Raw genomic sequence first — 21,227 nt, forward strand, 5'->3', positions numbered from 1 at the left:
TAGTCTGTAAAAATGAGTACAAAAGCAGTTTTCTTAACATTTCATATATGAATCACTCGTGACTTTCAGGTCAAAGGAGTCTTTAGTTGGATTTTTGTCAGGAATGACCTCTTTTTTTTTTTTCTTTTTTTTTTTACAATCTAGTTTTGCTGAATTAAGGCCTCTTGATTTTGGCATCAGAACAATCTGTCAGTCAAATGTTTTTGTATCTGAAGTTGAATTAGTGTAGAGTTATGAGCTCCCCTGGTTTCACAGTTCAGTCAGGAAAAATAAGAGACACATTTTACAAATAAATACCAAAAATGGCTCAACATGCAGATGTAATCCCTAAATGCTGACAAAATGAAGCACATTTCTAGTGGTCAGTGTTGGACACTGCAGACATTTGCAACAGTAACAATGGCACATGAGGCTGCTTCATCGAAGGGGATTCCAGCAAAGTTGACTTTTTTTAAAGATTTTTATCTTGAATTAAACAAGAGGAATTTAGACAAACTTTGGGACACGCTTGTGACTTTTGGTGGAATTCCCCTTTTTAAGAAGTTAAGTGGTGACGAGGAGTGCAATCCTGTGTTGTGAACGACACTCTGACATCTTTACTGCATTACAGCGAAACCTCTGTTAGGGTGGAAACACACCTGAAGATTCAGTTTGTTTTTTTTTTTTTTACACTCAACGACTAATTTTTAATTTTGGATCAAATTCTGTGAACAATCCTCTTGTGTGTGTCCACCCGCACTAATGCAGAGGGTTTCAACACTAAATTACTGCATATTATAACTCCTTTTGTTCATTCCAACAAAAGACGATTTTACATATTTAAAAAAAAAAAATGACAAGAAATGAGAAGGCCTGTTTGATTTAGCCCCAAATCTCAACTTTTTTTTCCTTTTTTTTTTGTTTTTTTTTTGGAAGGGACAGGTTACTTTCACATTTCAGAACACTAGATGTTACAGTATTTAAAACATCACATTAATAATCTTTTCTTTGCAGATTCAATTTCCTTAAAGGTACACTGAATTACTATAAGGCATATTCTAAAACGTTTCCAATTTGCAAGTCAAACCTCGACCCCCCTAATAAGCGTCTCCGAAAGCTCAAATTTTCACTTTATATTACAAAAAAATTAAAGATATTCTTGCAGCTTTTACATTTTGACCTTCAAGGTAAAAATCCATCTACAAAGAACATTTTGCACGCGTTTCATGTGGGAGTCGTACAACCAGTATAATAAATGGACCTCAACTCTCTCACGGATTTCATATGAACAGAATTCACATTTTTTTTCACACAGACCGATAAAAGATTGTCACGTTAACATAAGATGCTGCAAAACTCATATATTGCTCCACAACGGCAGCGTGGAAATAAATCTTCAGCTTTAGTACAGCGGGCTACAAACCGATAACTTAATAAATAAAAGAGAACTCAACCTCTAAACGTGGTTTGTATGAAGCGGATGATTCCTCCGGTTTTTGGTCAAAGGTTTGATGATGCAGAGAGGCTCAAGTTCTGTACAGTGTCTGTCGCGGGAAAAAAAACAAAAAAACAACAACTGGTGATTTTCTTTCTCACACTGGATGTTTTTTTTGCACGGTCCTTCATGCCGTTAAGTGACCCTCGAGCCCTTGAAACAAGCTAGAAACGCTTTTATTCTAAACTACGCGGGCTTTGATGACAAAATAAGAAATCTCTCATTTCTGAAAAACAAATCCAACGGCGATTCGCATGACAGGCAAAGATCTCCCTCCTCACTGCACCACCACTGCTCCTAACAACCCTAACTCATTATTGCTTGCATGTTAATACATACAGTAAGGGAAAATCATTCTCGTCTCTGGAGACAGACAAAAAACTAGAAATACTAAACAGACTCCAGCATGAATGACAACAAGGGTCCAAACTTAGGAAAAAAAAAAAAAAAAAAAAAAGCACAACTCTGCCTAATTTTCTTTGTGCCCCCCTCGGGTTCTTTCTGCTTTAACGAGGACAGACTCCAGTATTCTGGGAAGAGACACGACACGGACGTTTGCTGGTGTATTCAGGATGTAGCAAGTCACAGATTCTTTGGAGTTTCATTCGATAAGCCGAGATGATGGAGCCTGCAGGATGTACTGTCCCGTCGCTGGATGCAATGTTTTCAACATGCTCTCTTTAGATCCACGCAAACTATTCCAAATGAATACACACACACACATACACGCACACGCACACACACACACTCGTCACACACTCACAAACTTACTGCCTTTCTCGATGCAACTCATCTGAAAACATAATTGGCACAGATTATCAAAATAAATACCCTGGAAGCTTGGCACTATGCAAAAGAAAATTCACATTTTGAAAGAAATCTTATAAAAAACTATTGAATAATCTCAGTCTACTCCACGTTTTCGTTATCCTCACTATTACTTATATACTATATGCTGATGAAGGTTACACCAGTGTCGTAAACCTCTGAATGACTTAACTACCACTGAAACAATATAGCTCCTATTCAAATAGATTTTTTTTTCCACAAACATACATCGAAATGAAGTATCTAACATCTATCGGACTATAGATAGTGCTGTTGTCTGGTATGCATCTCTTTATAGTGCCTCTTCATTTTTTTTCCTCCTCTCTCTTCTTTCAAACAATCAGTTTCTTAAAAGTGATCTCTGAAACCCAGAACGAAATCTCTCTTTTAGTTCTGGGAACAGACAAGAAGTCAAGATTCCTCCTGTGTTTTTTTTATTCCGCCTCAGACAGATGTTGTTCTGTGTCTGTGTGGACGTTTGTCAGAGCAGATTACCTCACAGGTGTCCCTCCAAGATGCTGGTGACAGCCTGGTCCAGTGAAGGGCCTGACGTGGCCCTGGTCGGGGCAGCAGAGGGGCCCTGCAGGCGCTGAAGCTCCAGGATGCTGTCGATGGCACTCTGTAGATGTTCACTGAGCATGTTGTCCTCTTGGAGGGGGGGAGGCGGCGGGCTGAACCGCTGCTCCAGCCGAGGCGACGCATCCAGCCTGTAGCATTTCAGTTTTGGGGCGCTGGCGTCTCGAGGAGGCAACTCAAAGCAATCAGCCTGCGGCTCTGGCATAGAAAGAGGATTTGGGGCTTTTATTTTAGCAAAGAGTGCTGTCTGTAGGACGTCCTCAGCAGCTTTACCGGGCGGAGGTCCGTTGGAGATCTCCTCGCTGTGCTGAGGATGCTGGGGTGCTCCGTTGGGTGCCTGAGAGTGGCGTTCGTTCACAGCTCCGCCGCCGTTGGTCAGCTGCCCCGTGTGGTCCCTCTTCAGTCCCGGGTCGCAGGCCGAGTTGTGAACCACCTTACGGGAGCCGGACTCCTGCTTGATGGTGAGCCTGAGAGCCCCGCGGGAGCTGGAGCGGTACGTCTTGAGTCCCGGGGGCCGGTCGGACAGTCTGGTCCAGGCTGGTGGAGAGGAGGGGCTGCCGGAGGGTGGGAGGTGGGAGGGGCCAGAGGAGGGCGCACCATCAGGGGAAGACGCTGATGTAGCCAAGGCCATCATAAATGACTCTGGAGAAAAGAGAAGTGGAGATAATTAACCAGCATCACCATGTTTCAAACTCCACACTGACCCACATACGCAAAGGATTTTAAAGGGTCAGTTCACACAAATGAACAAATTACCGAAATCACCTAATCTGACCAGGCAGAACGATTTTAGTTTCCCAGATTTTCACCTCAACCTTAAACCCAACACACAACCATAACGTAGAATCACCTGATTAACAGGATAGAATAAATAAGTGGAGTAATTCCCGTTATTCTCCATGAGTTCAAAGAACTTTTCAAGTTTTAAGACACATAATTTGAAAATAGACAAAAGCAAAATTAAGGAGATTTATGCATATTGAACAAAAGTATGGCCCTGATCATATGTTACATCTTGCTTATTTAGAGGCAAAAGATCTTTAATTAAGATAATTGAGAACTGGTATCTTCCCATGACTATTTAGACATTCTGACCGGGCATATTTTTATGCATAACACAGTAATAAAAAAAAAAAAGAATGAATGAATTTGTTTTTCATAATTTGGCTCAACCAACCCTTTAATTCTACTGACAATTTCCAAAGACTGAAGATCTGCCAGGCTAAATGACATTTGTTTAAAAAGATGCACAAGATATTTTCCAGACAATTTTCTATTTGATGACACACAGTAAACAAAGCACTGGAACAGATTATTATTGTGTGTGATGTTATAAAACAGTGCGGAAAAATGTTTTATTCAATGCTGAAGATACTTATTATAAAACTGTAGGGGGGAATCTGCTCTGGATGAGGGTTAACTTGCCTTTATATCTTTCCAAGTTAATTACGGTCCTGCTTCTTTTAGCTTTTTGCACAATTCCCCTTTAATTTTAACTTATGTAAACATCTGTCAAGTGACTCAGGATGAAAATAATAGAAGCAAAGTTTAACAATGTGCACTGTCCCTGCCTGTAAAATGAATAAATAAATAAATCATTTTTATATATTTTTGGGCATTTTATACGTTTATTAGAGATTCTGACAGCAGAGGTTGGATGGTTGGACTCAAACCAGGGACGCTGCAGCTGACAGTCAGTGTCTTAACCCCGAAGCCAGAGAGGCAACATAAATAAACACATTTGAGGTTTTTGTTTTGTCTACCGTCAGCGATCACTTGAGTTTTGTATGATAACAGAATCTGTTCTATCTCGGGGTTATTATTCCCTCAGTGGTCTCCGCTGTCCACATGCAGCTGACATTTAACAGTTTTCAAGAGGTTCCTTCCCCTTTTCCAACTTTTTAATTAACATAACAACCCCGCTTTAATTTCCTCTCGCATGTCATTTTTTTCATCATCGTGTAGTCTCTCTCAGCACGACCCTGCTCCACATTTACACAGCTTAATTACACATTCACACCTGGGAGCTGCTCCCAGGAGCAAATATGGAGGTTAAGTGCTGCACTGAGGCGCCGCTAAATTAGTTTGTGAGGAAGAATGTCAAGATGTGTCACTAATTCCCCTAATTTCCCTGTCCAGATTTCCTGGCTGAGTCCTGGGATTTGAAGCTACATCTTTTTAAACACACACATTTATGCATTTATGCACACACACACACACACACACACACAGAACCGCCGTGAAATAAAGTAGGTGGTGATGATGTTTGTGTTTCCCGCTGGGACACTGACCTGGGTCTCTGCGGGCTCTCCGTCTGTCCTCTGCTAAAGCGTATCGCTCTGCCTGGAGGAAGAGACGCTCCAGCATCACCATCTCTGCTGAGGGACTCTCCTGCTGTGGAAACCAGTTCACATCCCATCACACACACAGTTTATTCTATCCGCTCCAAACTATACTGAGAAGATTACTTTGTGTTTGGTTCATTTAGGTCCGAGCTGCCCAATTACAAATGTGCAACAGGGAAAAGGTCGTAATATTTCAAGATTATGTGTGTCAAATGAGTGATGTTGATGACCAGAAGTTACCGGTTTAACCACCTTACAAGTTTCCTTTAAAAATTACAACTTTATTCTCAAAATATTCTGTTTTTTAATTTAAAAAAATCACAAATTTTTTCTCAAAAAATTACAACTTTATTCTTGAAATATTACAACTTTTTTCTTCTGCTTATGCTTCTAAGCAAAAGTAGTGATGAAGTGTAACTTTGTAATTTAAAATTAAATCCCAAATGTCACAATCTTTGTTACGTAAAACCTTCTGAACTGTTTGAGAATAAACTTTTTGAACTGACTGAATTGTGGGTTAATTAATATCAGCGACAGATGAGAGAGCAGTGATGCTGCGTGTCGTACCTGGGCTTCTCTAACCAGTAGCTGCCTGTATTTGTTGACCATGTCCTTGGTGCGTTTCAGCAGGAAACCAGACACGGTGTCAAACTCCTGGTCCACTGTGGGAAGAAGAACATCATCACACTCTGAATAAATATCTACATGAAATAATTACACCCTGATATAGGATTGATCCCATCAATAGTTATTATCAAAGTAATGTATGTATGAGATTAACTTCTACTGTCAAAAGACAAGACAGGAACTTTGCTCAGATATGGAACCTTTATATAGAAATGTTGGAAACTGTGCACTGCTTTATTTTAATTTATTTATTTAATTTATTATATTTTTATTTGTTTTTTTGCTGTTGTTTTCTTCTGCTAGGGTGGGGGGATATTGTGCACATTGTTATAATGTTCATGTTTAATGTGTTTAAGTTTAACATTCAATAAAAAAAATAAAATAAAGTAACATATGTATACAGTTATACGTTACGGTTAATTTGAGGTTTTGGATTTTTTTTTGGATTAACCTTTAAAATTTCTTACTAAAAATAAAATTTCAAAAACAAGATTTTATTATTGACAAAGTGGGAAAAAAGCTTCTGGAATATGATTCAGATCCAGGGTGATATTACTCATATTATCATTTCTACTTCAGTGCAAAATGTTGCACTAGAGCTTCCTCAGGCTGAGGGCTTTCCACAAACAACCAGTGTAATCTTGATCGAAATAAATATGTAAAATATGTAAAGTCAGCTGCTTGAGAATTTATACCACGGCTCTTTTTGAGTCACTGTCCTCTATTTCTTGATTGTCTCGCCTCGCTTGTAAGTCACGTTGGATAAAAGTGTCAAAGTGCCAAATGACAAAATGTAAATCATCACACTGAGCAGAGTCTGTTGCACGCCAGTAAAGGGCTGCTTTTTCTCTGTTTCTCCTTCCTCATGTAGGTTGGTTGCAGCCAAGGATTGTTTTATTCAAATTAATGATTTTGATACAACCATTTTGTCCTATTCTTCCCACATTTAGAGAAACCTTTTGTTGTCTACATAAATATTTTAAATTGTCAAATAAATACTACACATTTTCTGTTACATTCACATTAGTTCTGTTAATTTATTGTCACTGTGTACAGTCCCCATTGTCCACTATGTGGACTTAACGCTGCCCATCATACTGTATATCAGAGGATGACACACTGACTGGCACCAGTTTCTAATTAAAAGATAAGATAAAACTTTATTGTCCGTTCACATGAAAATTCGTCTTGCATCAGATGCTCCAACAATCATCAGAATAGCATGATACAACATAAAATAAGCTCCAGCAATCTTCAAAATGACACAATACAATATATAAGCAACATCTGAGAAAACACTGAGTCCTTCACCTGTCCTGTGTCACACACATACACACACACACACACACACACACACACCTCCTTGTTGGTTGGGCAGACATACAGCTGTATATGCTGTAACAGCCAGGATATATTGCTTATTTGTAGCATATCCTTGACGTCATTCGGTATCTAAGTTGTACCGTATGTGTTCTTGTTTTGTCATCTAAGGACTTAAGTTACCAGCTGCTGTCAGTTTGTTTTGATATAAACAGCAGATGGTTCAATTTGGAAAGAAACTTCACTTAATATCCACAGAAAAGGAAACATGAATCATTTTGGCAGCACAGGTCAGAGAAAATCAACCGCAGCTCACTGACCTAAATTGAAGTCATCCTGAGTGGGCAGGTGACCGGCGCAGGTGTGGTACGGCAGCAGGCGTCTCACAGTGTCCTTCAGGGTGGTGAAGGCCGGGCCGGTGAACGGGCTCTGGACCGCTCTGTGGTCCAAACAAAGCTGCTGCTGGAACCTGACGAGCACAGTGACGCTCGGTGTTAGTCGGAGCTGCTGTTGACAACAGCCTGAAGACCAGAGTCACTGTCATTTGTTCTGTTACACTCTAACGCAGCCGTGATTCAGTGTGTACTCAGTTCTTTGAATATTTACCATTTAACATCTGCTGCTCTGAATTACAAGTATTTCCTAAGAAAAATACGATGCCACACATTAGCCCGGTAGGCTGGTATGAAAGCAATAGGCAGGAACAGTAGCAGTCATAATGGTGATGATAACGGCAGTAATAACAGTAATATCTCTATTGTTAGTCAAGTAATTGATTAGTTAATAAACAGAAAAGTAATAAAAACAATTTTAATAAACAATTAATCTTCTAAGTAATTTTTAAAGCAAAAAAGGCCAAACATATTTTCTGGTTCTAGCTTCACAAATATGAGGATTTATTTCTTTTCTCTGTTTTATATCATTGTAAGATGAATAACTTTGGGTTTTGAACTGTTGGTCGAACCAAACAAATAATTTCAAGATGTCACTTGAAGCTCTGGGAAACTGTGATGCACATCTTTCATTAATTTATGGCATTTTCCAGACCAATTATTCGATTAATGATAAAAAAATATTTGACAAATTAATAGACAATGGAAATAATTATCAGTTGAAGCCATAGTACTTGTAGTAATAGTATGGTAGAAGTAGTAGTGATGGTTTCATAAGTAGTAGTAGTAGCAGTCAGAGTAGCATTAATATTACTAGAAGCAGCAGTATTGTAGTTGTTGTTGTAATGGTAGTAGTAGCTGCAGCAGTAGTAGAAGTAATAGATTCAGTCGTAGTAGGAAATATTATTAATATTAAATTATAAGTTCTCAATTTTTCAAGTCTGTCCTAAAACAACAGTCATTAACATTGACTTTTTCTTGCCGTAATCATTCCTCCTGTTCATACTGACCATTAGAAGATCCCTTCATAATGCACTAACAATGTAAATGGTGGAGGACAAAATCCACAGTCCTCCTTCTGTGCAAAAACGTATTTAAAAGTTTATCTGAAGCTAATACAAAGCTTCAGTCGTCCAAATTAGTCAAATCAAGGAGATATCTTTCAACGTTACAGTCTTTTTAGTGCCAAATTCCCTCTTTTTGTTACAATCCTTCCACAAAGAGGGATTTCTCTCACTAAAGAGACTGTAAATGTGGCAGATATCCACTTTCTTTGATTAACTCAGACAGCTGAAGCCTCATATAAGCTTCAGATTAACTAAATATTTTTTTAATTAAAACGAGGGCTGTAGATTTTGTCCCCTTGTAAGCACATTTGGAGATCTTCTAATAGCAGTAAGCAAAATTTGTGTGAGCATCCATTTGGGCACCTGAGTATTGTCTTAAAACAGACTTGAAAAATAAACGTATCTTTAAGTAGTAGTGGTAACAGTAGTAGGAGTCACAGAGGACCCAGATTAAAACATTAGTCTGGATTACAGTAATGTGAAAGCAGCCATCTGTTAATAAATTAGTTAATGAACTGGATGATTTTTACTGAGGTATACAAGCTTCTCTGCAGCAAGACAAGTAAAATCCTGATGGAGCAATCAAGTCTTTAAAAAATCATTAGAGGTAGAAACAACTGTCCCTCTGTGTAACATAAACTGCTGTTATTACTGAAACAGATTTGGCTCTGTATTTATCAATGATATTTTACACTTAAGTTGCAGATAAAAGTAAAAATCCTTCACTTTTACTCCTACTAGCACACGCTGCACACGCTTGACTTGCAAATAAAATTGAAGAGATCTCCAGAGGTCTCTTATGTTGGTTGAGAGTTGTCTGTTTGAGGCGTCGATGAAACAGAAGAGACCACAAACCTACGAGACAGGTTTTGGAATGACTGTAAACTGTTGTCTCCGAATGCATATCTGATGGGATGTTACACTATTCTTTCTTTTTTCTTTTTGCATTTCAGGAAACAGAAAGAAAACTGGCATCGACTCTGTATACAATAATTTTCCATGCATCTTCATTGTTTAGTTTATTTTATGTTTCCATTTCAGCCAATTTCCTGTTATTAAAAGTCAATGACATCCATGTGAAAAAACAAAATGAACTGTTGTGAGTCTGAGAATTATTAGCTCTACGCTTGAGTGAAGTTATCTATCTCATAGTTTCAGATCAGGATGTTGAGGATGAGGATGAGGATGAGTATCGGTCGCTGCTGTGTGTGTGTGTCTCACCTGTGTCTGCGTAGTGCTGGTGTGAGCCTCTCCTCTCTCCGCTGCTCCAGACCTGCCAGCTGGCATCCAGATAACATTTTGGATGAGATCAAAGGACGGGAGACAGGGGTGCATTTTGAAGTCATTAATAACAAGTTTGCTGCATTTAAAAAATGAATCGTTTCAAAGGCTGCCATCTCTATTGCAACACTGGGGCCGATTCACTCACATTAACAGACCTGCACACACACACACAGACACACACACACACACAGTTGTTTTTACTAGTTCAGGCTGATTAGACCTGATGCTGGATTGATGATGCTGGAATTACACGAGGGCACCAAACTACATGAACCAATAAGAAAGACAAAGATGTACACGGGTAACAAAACTAATATGCGGTTTGTAAAAAGTCCTCAGAGGTCTCATCAGGCACAATAAGTAAACAACACCTGTGTGGTGGATCATAGGTGTGTACGGCCTTTAATATCAGTTATTCTTAGTATACAACAAAATGCACAATTAAAAAATACATTATATACCATACAAAATAAAGGAGCAAACCAGTATATCTATATCTTGTTACATATGTTATGTTAGCATTACATTCCTTATTTTTATAAACAGAGAGTTAGTTGTGTCCCATCCTATGTTTAGGCCAGTAGAGTATCTGCACGCTGGATTTCAGCTCCCAAAAAGCAACGTTTCAACCCTACCGGGTCTTCATCAGGCAAATCACAATTTTATTTAATTCAAATTACCCCAAATTAAATTTTGTCAAGTCAAATTGTATTTATGTAAATTTTGTCTATATCAAATGTGTCTATTTGGTCAATTACATTTTCTAGTGTTGCCTTGTTATCTTTTCTTTTTCAGTAATGTATATTTTACAATAAATAATTGAACTATTATTAATTAACTATTAAAAATTGAATTATTATTTTTTGGGAAACATTTTGTGGGATAACTGACTGTTTTTGTGATATTTTTAGGCCCTGATAATGTAATAAAGAAATAATTTTACCTTGACATAAGTCATACCAAGAATTGTACATATTCTTTTAAGGTTGTAATTCTTTGATTGATGTGATGTCAGGATGATTAATTAATTTTTCACAAATTTTGTGTCTACATATATGTCATGTTGTCCATTTGCCTAATTAAAATCTGGTAGGTTTGAAACAATGCATTTTTCAGTCAAATACATTTGATGGAAGCTACAATGCTATTCTCTACTTCGTTCCTTTTTATTCTCTATTTTTACCACATAAAGAATTGTAACTTTTGTAGACTTAAGATACAAGAAGACTAACATTTGCAATACAAAATTGGATATATAGGAGTCTTTTCCAGCATTAAATTGTATTATTTTAAATTTATAATAGTGAATGTTTGCCTTCTCTCACCTTGGTGCCAGTCTGCTGGCTGGTCGGGATGGGGGCACACTCCCTGGGAGCCGGGGGCCCGTGAGCCTGGACACTCTGGGCTGCAGGAGAGGGTGGACGGACATCGAGAGTAAATGCTTTACTCTCCACGGCCAAGGCAGCTGTTGGCTCTGAGGAGGGACACAAAATGATGGTGGAAGTGGTTGTGGTAATGATGATGATGATGGTGATTGGATTGCAGATTATGATGAAGTATAAGCAATGATTGTGATGGGTAACAGCAATGAAGAGGGAGAAAAAGTGAAAATGGTTAGAAAGACATAAAAAGCACCTTGTTTTGTGTCATATTTTAGTGGTGTGTTTTACAAACCAGCAGGTGAAACTCACTGTTTTGTGTGTGCTGTTGGACAGTGGAGTCGTCTCCTCCTTTGGAGAGACTCGCAGACGCAGCTGTGGGATCAGGCTGCTGCTGAGGCACCGAGACGCTGACATGCAGAGGGGAGTTTACTGAAGTATGGACCAAGGACTGAGGCTGGGAAACAGACGGCTGGGCCTGGAGCTTCACCTGCGGGTGGGAAACTGACGCCTGGACCTGGGGCAAAGGCTGGGAAACAGATGACTGGATCTGTACTTGGGTCTGGGCAAATAAGGCCTGTGAGACCTGGAGCTGATGAGGAACCTGGTACTGGACTTGTGGCTCAGTGTGGGGCTGGGGAGCTGTGGTCTGGGGGACTGAACTCTCAGGTCCAGGCAGAGTAATCTGAGTGATCTGAGGCCCAGTTGGAGGGGAGAACGTTGCTGAAGCTGCTCTCCCTGTATCCTGAATCGGAGGAGAGGAGCAGAGCAGCTGTGTGTCGTCGGGGTCTGAGGGAAGCGGAGAAGCCTCAACACACTGATCAGACATGCCGGTGCAGGCGTCCTGACCGGTGACTGCATGCGTCTGCTGCTGGGTCTCTCTCTCACTGGCCACGGGGGAAGTGAGGGACTCCATCGGCACCACTGGCAATGCTCCAACCAACAACTCAGATGTGATAGGAGAACTAAGTGCTTGCTGTGGTAAAAATGACCAAGAGAGAAAATAAATCACTACAAGTAGATAAATCTTACAGATATAGATATTATAGATCCTTTAGGGGGCTAGAGGTGTTATAGTTTTACTGCATTAATTACTGTGTTATACTTCCTATCGAGATTTAGTGCTGTTATTTCACTGGTGATACTTTGTTTCTTCTTGGCATGACGGCAATTTTGTGATTCCAGTTTTGTTCTTACTGTAGTCTTTTTTTTTACATGCCTCTGGTGTAACGCTTGTTTATATCTCATCATTCTATAATAACAAGAAATTGTGTTTTATCCAACACTGTTTTCAGACTTTCACTTTTGTTTCCATGCTGACTCCTGTCATCAACCTTTTTTTGAACATGTGTTTAGCTTTTAATAATATTGAATTATTGCCTAGTCCTATTACTAACACAATGATAAACTAACGCTAGCACATCACTGAGGTGGGACACTGTCAGCATCAGCATTTCATCACTAAAAATAATCTGCAGGAGTTAACTGAAGCTCTGACCTGTTGCAGATGTTGCATAAAGGCCTGGTTCTGATTCATCGAGTGGGTCACCTCCTCCACTACTTGGGTCATGTCGGCTGGGGGTATCAAAAGTTTAGGCATCTCCACAGCTGGATCGGGGGCCAGAGGTTGTTCGGGAGGGGCCTGTAGGACTGTAACTACAGGAGGAGATGAGGACTGCAGCCTTGCAGCAGTGGGCTGCACTGCGACGTGCTGGAGAACATGTCCATAGGACTGCAAAAAGGAGATGACAGCCAAAAATAACAGAGCATTAAAACTCCTTCAAATACTTTTCAAGGTTTTTTTTGAGAGTGGGCCAGAGAGACTGGCTTTGTCACTTAAACAACAACCAGGAGATTTAGACAAAAACTTTAACAAACTTTTATTCAAGTTCCTTTGATGATAAGAACAACAATTTTAAGGGGTAATTTTAAGTTGCTACTTGTCAGATGTAACTAGTATTTGAATGTTTTGAAAAAAGAAGAAATTAAACACAGTATGAAAGACATATTTTAAAGTGTATGTCAACTTTGACTCACATAATGCAGAAAACTGGTTGCACTGCTTTACAAGTTGAAACAATCAAGTGTGTTGAAATTCTGGACACACCTCATTTAGAGCAAACTCTTTTCTATCATCAGTTTGAAGAAAAAAAAAACAGTTTTATATCACTTATTGGGGTGTAACGAAAAGTGTTAGATGCTCAAATGTTTTAACCCTTTATGAGCAGTGGAGCAGCAATTTTTGTCCGATGTACATTAAATCAGTTTTAGGACCAAACTTGTGTGTTATGTTTTAGCTAATAAATCCATTATATTCTAATTTTCTGCTGACCATTTTTAAGCATTTTCTACCATTCCAGACATCCTCTGGTTTCTGTTAATTTCCATTCTACATGAAAATAATCTGACTTTGGAAAGTTGCTTGAATTGGTTAATCCATGAAAATCTGCACACATTTAAAAAAAAAAAAAATTTAAGTTATACTATCATAGTGAGGTGATAGATAGATTTCCCAGTTCTGTGTTCATATATGGGATATCCAAGGTAATGCATTCTTGTGAACGAGTGTGGTATCCCATATTTCTAAGTCTTAAAAGTGATGATAAATAAAATGGCAGCTTATTTAGGATGGCTTTATAAATAAAAAGGAGACAATGTTGTTCCCTTCCAGTGTTAAGTGATGTCCATCCCACTCTCTCATAAAAGATACAATGATGGGTCGTAAAACTGTCAGCTGTAATAAATCTAAGAGAACTGTGATACACAGCATCAAGGGGTTTGAGGGGATGGGCAGCAGCATGCATGTAAATTACATCTGCAGTCAAGCACTGATAAAAATGATAAAAATGTTGCCTGTACAAACTACAACCTACTGTTAAAAGAGAGGCACTGCTTATTTCTAAAAAAAAAAAAGAAAAAAGAAACCTACCTTAAACTTAAGCCTTTTAGTCTGTTCCTCAACATGAGTTCTGAAAGACAATTTTTCATCTAACCAGATGCTCAGGTATTTATAACATGGGACTTTTTTAATTTGAGCTCCAGTTATTGTACTAATAGTGAAACTTAGTCTTATCTGAATTTAGTAAAAGCTTAAGTTTAATCAGGGCCTTTTGAATAAACAAAATCTGACTTTAAATTAGACAAAGCTTTGTCAATAGAGGGGACCAATGAGTAAATTACTCATAATAATGAATAGAGCTGTTACTAACAAATGAGCCCAAGTAATTTATATACAATGTAAAAAGGATAGGACCAAATATTGAGCCCTGTGGCACCCCTTCAAGGAAGCTAGATTGCTGACCATCTGCAACTTTTGCTTGAGTTCTACCAGCAACATAATTGTGAAACCACTTACATGCATTTGTGTCAAAATCAATTGATCTAAGTCTCTCCAAAAGAAGAATATAATAATAAAGTTTATGTGCATATTGATTTAAAAAGTTTGCAGTGCATAACCTCATAATGATAATGTAACTTTGAGAAACATTAATGCAGACTTGATGTTCAATGTGTTGGATTACACCATCCAAGCAAGTTTCATGAGTCTGCTAACTGTTTTTCATACTGAATGGAAATGATAAGAAATCAATGTACATCTGGAACAGTAAACAAAACACATTCAAACTACAAAAACACAGCAGTATAGTTTGCAAAATTGTTAGCTGTGATGTAAAGTAAATGTGATTTCAGTCATGGGACTAAAACATGATAAAACACTGGTATGGTCCTTTAAGTTACTGTTCAAACTGTCACTCTATGCTATGAGTACAGTTCCAAGGTTATCCTGGTGTAAATCTGGTTTAAACTCTAACAACAGCATGTTACCTCCAGGTATGGTTGGGCAATATGATTTGTCAGCAGGTATATATGCCTCTGGATGAATTAAGTAATTGTGGCAGAAGTTGAAAACTAATGACCAGGAATGTGTTGGAATAGCCCCGTTTCCACCAAAAGTTCTAGGTACTTTGGACCCAGAGGAACTAATTTCATGGACTAAACTTGGAACTTTCAAGTCCAAGAACCAGGTCGATCATGCAAATTAGGCCCATGAGGAATTTAAAAATGATGGCAGCATTTAGAGACGCAGTATTAACACATGAAGAAACAACAACACAGATTTGTCCTGTTCTTTGTATTTACTGCTGCATGAGTTGGATGAAATGAATGAGTGAAAAGGAGAAATGCAGAGGAGGGAAATGAAACTAAAGCTAAGAGCATCTGTGTCCACAGTATAACATCTGTTGAGTATTTGATGGTTATTTATTTCTGCTTGAGAACATATCTGCTGCGAAACATTCAGAAAATAACGTTTTACTTCTCTCATTCACTGCTTTGCTCTCTCTACCACCGCTCCCTCTTTTCATTCATTCTCTAGCTTGCTCGATCACTCGCTGTTCTCTCTCGCTCACTCACGCTATCTCTTTTTTTCTCTCACTCTTTTTTAAAATGAGCTGGGAAGCTGACAACAATACCTTACTTTACTTTTAACAGTAACAAACGGCGAGAAATGTCTTCCTCTGGTCCTAAACTGGTCCTAAATCAATGCGAGGGTACTTCCTTATTTTATGAATGAAGCGGCACACAAGTTGAAGCAGTCGAACTACAAACCCTGCCCCCAAAGTTCCTGTACTTTTGGAAAGAACTCCCCTGCCCCTACGGGCAGGGACTTTTTGGGGGTGGGGGGGTAAAACAATCTCCCTGGAACTTACTTTAGACCCTGGTCCCTCTGGTGGAAACGCAGGTAGAGGAAGTGAGTTCCTCACAACGTTCTTAGTACCGGAGAAAAGATCCTGCAGTTAAAACACGGCTATTGACAGGATTTCTGCACCAATGTGATGAAGTATCTTCATTTGTAAGGTATTTCATTTGCTACATTAGCCAAAAAAACATTTTCCCATTTGCATGTTTTATCTACAAACATTGAACTTCCCAAAGATCTACTATATCATGATATAATGTACACCTCTATTGCAATATGAAATTATATATACTGTGATAGAAGATTTTATCCACATCACCCCACCTGCCCTCCAGAGCTTGTGAGACTGAAGAGGTAGCACCTCACCTGTGGTAGTTGGTGGAAAGTCTCCTCTGAGCTGCTCCTCTCTTCTGGGACAGCTCTCTCTGGAAGCAGCACCACCGAGGCCTGCTGGAGGCTCAGCTGTCCTTCTGTCACTCCTGCCTGAGGAGCCTGGGCCTGGGCAGCAAAAGGCAGCCCCTGAACTACTGAGGGACCATTAACGATCGAGATGGAAGTGAGATCTGGGGGAAGCACCCCAGAGCTGTTGATCAAGGTAATGTGGTTTCCCAGAGCGGGACTGTGGACCAGGGTGGCACGCTGCCCCTGCCCTCCTGGAGTGTAGGTTCCAGCCAGCTGTGCCGGCATCTGGAAGACAGTAGGGGGCGCTGACTGTAGCTGCAAAGGTCCTGAAAGCACAGTGGCCTGGCGGAGAGCTAGCTGCCCTGCTGGGGTGGTGAAGACAGGGCTGAAGTTCAGCTGTCTTTGGGGTACAGTTAGGATCTGAGAGCCATCTACAAGCTGCCCACTGGAGGGAGTCACGCTGTGGACCGACGGGCCTTGGTGACTGGTAGTCAGCAGAGGTCGAGCTCCACTGGCAGGCTGGGAGATTGTAACAGGGCACTGGCCCGGAAGAAGGAACTGGTTTTGGCCTTGGAAGAGTCCCTGAGGCTGGAGCACAAAGGAGCCGCCCTGGTTCACCAGCTGCAAGCTGACCGGCTTTGGGAGCTGCTGGGTGGGCTGCGGTGGTGGAGCTGCAGGCTTCTGGACAGGAGGTTGAGACAGTAAAATATTTGGTGAGGCAGTTCCAGGTACAAACGTGAGACCTGGAGTGGGTTTTTGCCCAGACGGCTTGGGGCTAATTTGAACCAGTCTGGGCTGAATGCTTATGGGCAGCTTGGGTTGAATGGGAAGAGGGGCACGTTGTAGAACGATGCCTGGTGCCGCTGCTGCTGCTCTCAGGGTTGGGGTGAAAAGAGGACGGCTGGTCACACTGGGCACGGCCTTATGGATGATCATACTGGAGCCCTGAACAGGACTCAGAGAGAAGGAGGTTTCTGGAGAGGGAGTAGGGAAAACATTTCCAGGCAGGAGCCCCATCAGCTGAGGAGGGGCAGCAGGTTTTAAAGAAGGGCAGCCAGGCCCGACAGCCAGGAGGGAGGGCTGGGGGGGCTCCACTGCTGCCTGGGTGTCTCTGGGCAATGCCGGAGTGACAGGCAAGGTCACAGACTTGGGTACAAATGGTACAGTGGGTGGAGAAAGGAGAGGGGCAGGTGAGTAAAGGGACAGACTGTCCCCTGGTTGGGCCAGACCTGCCTCCAGAGCCATGGTCTGCTCAGTGATGTCAGCCTCCTGCAAGCTCTGCTGGAGGATATCACATGCCACCTCCGCCTCCTCCGCTTCCTCCACTTCCCCCTTCTTTGCCTCACATCCAGGCTCCACAGCTGGCCCACCCTGCACCACCTGTGGGTCTTCTCCGCCCTCCGGCGATGACAGGAGGGCCTCTTCCAGGAAGGACAAATCCACACACCCGGGTGGAGGCGTGTCAGAGGAATCCCTGCCATCTCCCAGCAGAGAGACGGGGCTCTGGAGGGGACAGAAGAACAGTGGGAGAGAGGGAGAGAGGAACAGACAACAGGAGAAAGGACAAATAGTGAAAAAGAGGAGAGAAGTGTATGATTAGCAGGAGTTAACAGGAAGCTGTTTCAGGCACAGAAGGAGAGAAAAAAATGATTCTCCTCGGGGAAAATGTAGGTTGTTGTGACGCTGCTGGCTGTGGATCCAGACACTCACCGGGGCATCTGTGAAGAGGGAGGGCTCCCCAGAGGAGGAGTTAATGAGCAGGTCTTCAGTCTGCAGCTGGTGGGATGAAATCAGTCGATTTTAGTTCGGGCTCGCACAGTCGTGGTGAGAAATGCTTGCAGAATATTACATTAGGACTCTCACACTGTCAGCCCTCCTCCACACATCTCACATGAGCGTGTGCCAAGAAATATTTCCATCTCAAATTTATCATTTGCACTATTGATTTTTTTTATTTGAGTCCCTCTCTATTTAAGGCCCTTTTGTTACCTCATTGGTCCCATGAAGGAAGTCGTTCAGGGCTTGGGGGTCACTGCGAAGATGAAGAGAGCGAAGAGATTATAATCAGAATCAAAATCTGTTAAATCCCTGTGAATATCTGGTGCAACAACAGGAGCAAAGTGACAGTTAATAACACATTAGACTAAAATATGTATGCCAAATCTTACATAGCAAGCAATGTTCAATTTGTCTTATCACTTTTAATGATCTCATGTTCATTGCTGCTGTCTCCGAGTAAGAGTCAGACAAACTCACCACAAAACATCAAGTAGACAAGTCCCATCTTCATCCTCCATGTCAACTGAGAGGAAAAGGGAGGAAAAGAGCAATCAGATAGAGTGGTTGTGGTTAGATGGCATTTTTAGTTTAAAGAATCATATCAACAGCATCACTGAGGTCGCTGTGTTTCATTATCTAAGAAATATCTCTGAAATCAGAGGCTTTCCGTCCCAGTCTGATAAGAAACGTATGCATCTCTCTGTCATGAGGGAGCTGGTCTTCCTGTTAAAACCAGACATAGACTGAAGCTCATTCAGAAAGCTGCTGCACAAAGACAAAAAGAAATAGACCAGGTCACTCTGGTCCTCACAAACTTCCACTGACTTCTTGCTTTATGAATACAATTAAGATCCTTCTTTTGGTATACAAAGCTCTTAATGGTCCTTTTACTCCACAGTACACATCAGACATGCTCTCACTTCACAAACCCAGCAAGTCTCTCAGGTCACATGACATCAGTCTCCTCCATTTACCTACAGCATTTTTAAACATTATGTTCAATTAAAAGCAACATAAACACCTTTTTATTTGGTTAAGCATTCTCCTTAAGCAACTTACTTGTGTTTCAGCATTGCTGTTCTTATATGTGCATGTTGTATGTGCTTATTTGGCTTTATGTTATATTGTTTTATTTTCCTGTAAAGCATTTTGAACTGTGTCTGTATGAAATGGTGCCTTACAGATAAAATCTGAACATGAACTTTTTCAACTCAATCTATGAAAAGTCAGAAAATTGTGAGAAATTATAATTATTTCCTACAGTCCAAGTTGTCATCTTCAAATTGCTGGTTTTGTCAGACCTTAAGTCCAAAATTCAAAGATATTCACAGATATTCAATTTACAATGATAAAAAAGAAAAGCAGCAATTGTCTAAATAGTTGTTAGATAATTTCCTGCTGATCAACTATATAATTAATTGAATAACTGTTTGATAGACCAGTGGTTCCCAAGGTTGTTTTTTTTTTTACCTGTGAAACCTGTAAATAAAGTAAGTCTACTTGTGACCCCTCATCACAGGTTATGAACTCAGTGTGGACATGATTGTTTCCTTCTCAGATCACTTGAAGGATTTTTAGAGGCCAGAAAACGTGAATATATCCAGTATTTCAGAAGAGAAAGCAAAATAGGGAGAATAATCTGAAGAAAAATCTATATTTTATGTAACAGAAATGTCTGGCAACACCTTAATGGGTCCTGATGGTGAAGCAAATTTCCATCATCCCATCAAGTTATAAACCGATTTCACCCACTGAACAACCCAAACTCATTGTCCAGGCGTCCAGATGGAGACAGACCACATAATGAACCTACTTCATATGTGAGAGGCCCCATACAGAGCGGTCGAGCTGAGTTCTGGTGGTGGCCTCATGGGAAGTCGTGGCCGGGCTTCAGAGTCTGGAGGCGGAGGGATGCCAGGCCGAGGCGGCGGGACGGAGACGGATACGGGTCCTCCCTCTGCTCGGGCATCGCTGCGTCTCGCGGTGCGGGAAGCCGGTGGGAAAGGCTGGATGTGAGGGGAGGGGGGGGGGGGCACAAACACACCACATGCTGTCAGGTCACTTGAGGTTACCACCAGCCAAAACACATTCTCATCTCAGCAGTGAGACATAAGATCAATATATGATTCATCAGTTTCTCCTCAGCTGTGGGCAGCAGTGGTGTGATTTTTTTTTTGTTGTTGTTGCAGACATCTGGGGAGACTGGATCAAATCTTTACCAATAGCATCATATTTTTTGCCCGTATTGATTATGCCTGAGGCTGATGACTAAAATGGAAGCTATTGTTGTGGCTATCACAGACATGAGAGAAGCAAATGTGTACGCCTCAGCTGTAAATAGATGGCTCCCCCTGCGCCTTGGATGTGACTTGTCCTCATGGCTGAGAGAGGGGGGGTGGGAGGGGGGGGGGTGGATAGAGAGAAGCAATGTGGAAAAGCTCGGCACAGCCAATTATAACATTACTCACTGCCTTGCGCTCAATTTCCCGGGGAGGTCCCTTAAAAAAGCCAGACAAACCTCCCTCTCCGATCCCGCTGACATATTTTGTTTACAACACGACAACCGCATTAACACCCTCAAGGTACCGCATCGCCCAATGAAATCCAGGCAAACGACCCTCATCTAAACCTGCAGCGGCAAGTGCATGCTATTCTTTTGCAATAACAGGACGTGGTGGCTACAGTGATGCATTTATAGGTTACGTAAGGTGAATGTGTGTCCATGAGAAATTAATGCCCCCAAAACGATGCTGGATGTGGAGCCGCTGGCTGCTCCTTGTGGTATTTTCTTGATTTCTTTTTTTTTTTTTTTTTTTAATTATTTTTTGGAGTGGGACCACGGCAGCTGATGCCTGCTGTAAATCATATCGCGGTAACAAAAGATGCCTTGTGTTAAATATCATTTCCTCACAGCCGCCCCGAGCGATTCTCTTATCGTTGTGCCATTAGAGTAATTCCGCAATTCAAAAAAGCAACCAAGAGGAGAAAAAAACTCACCCCTTCTTTGTGGTTTATTGTCCTGTCAAGCGGGCCTCTGCGCCATCGATTCTCACTC

The 21,227-nt window shown here is 41.0% G+C and overlaps 1 protein-coding gene across 1 annotated transcript; it reads right to left on the bottom strand.

Moving 5' to 3' along the window:
- Positions 1 to 21: 21 nt before the first annotated feature.
- On the bottom strand, positions 22 to 20,535 carry si:ch211-168d23.3 (BRD4-interacting chromatin-remodeling complex-associated protein). The gene is made up of 13 exons (XM_067614969.1): positions 19,986 to 20,535; positions 18,650 to 18,695; positions 18,383 to 18,425; positions 18,104 to 18,169; positions 16,358 to 17,896; positions 12,791 to 13,024; positions 11,605 to 12,268; positions 11,239 to 11,387; positions 9,851 to 9,909; positions 7,491 to 7,639; positions 5,791 to 5,885; positions 5,170 to 5,272; positions 22 to 3,520 (listed from the first exon to the last, which is right to left on the bottom strand). Exons 2-13 carry the CDS (start codon positions 18,688 to 18,690, stop codon positions 2,799 to 2,801), a joined length of 3,864 nt encoding a protein of 1,287 aa, XP_067471070.1. The 5' UTR covers positions 18,691 to 18,695; positions 19,986 to 20,535; the 3' UTR covers positions 22 to 2,798.
- Between the last annotated feature and the right edge of the window lie 692 nt (positions 20,536 to 21,227).

The sequence above is a fragment of the Thunnus thynnus genome, chromosome 16 (assembly GCF_963924715.1).
Source record: "Thunnus thynnus chromosome 16, fThuThy2.1, whole genome shotgun sequence".
Taxonomy (NCBI): domain Eukaryota; kingdom Metazoa; phylum Chordata; class Actinopteri; order Scombriformes; family Scombridae; genus Thunnus; species Thunnus thynnus.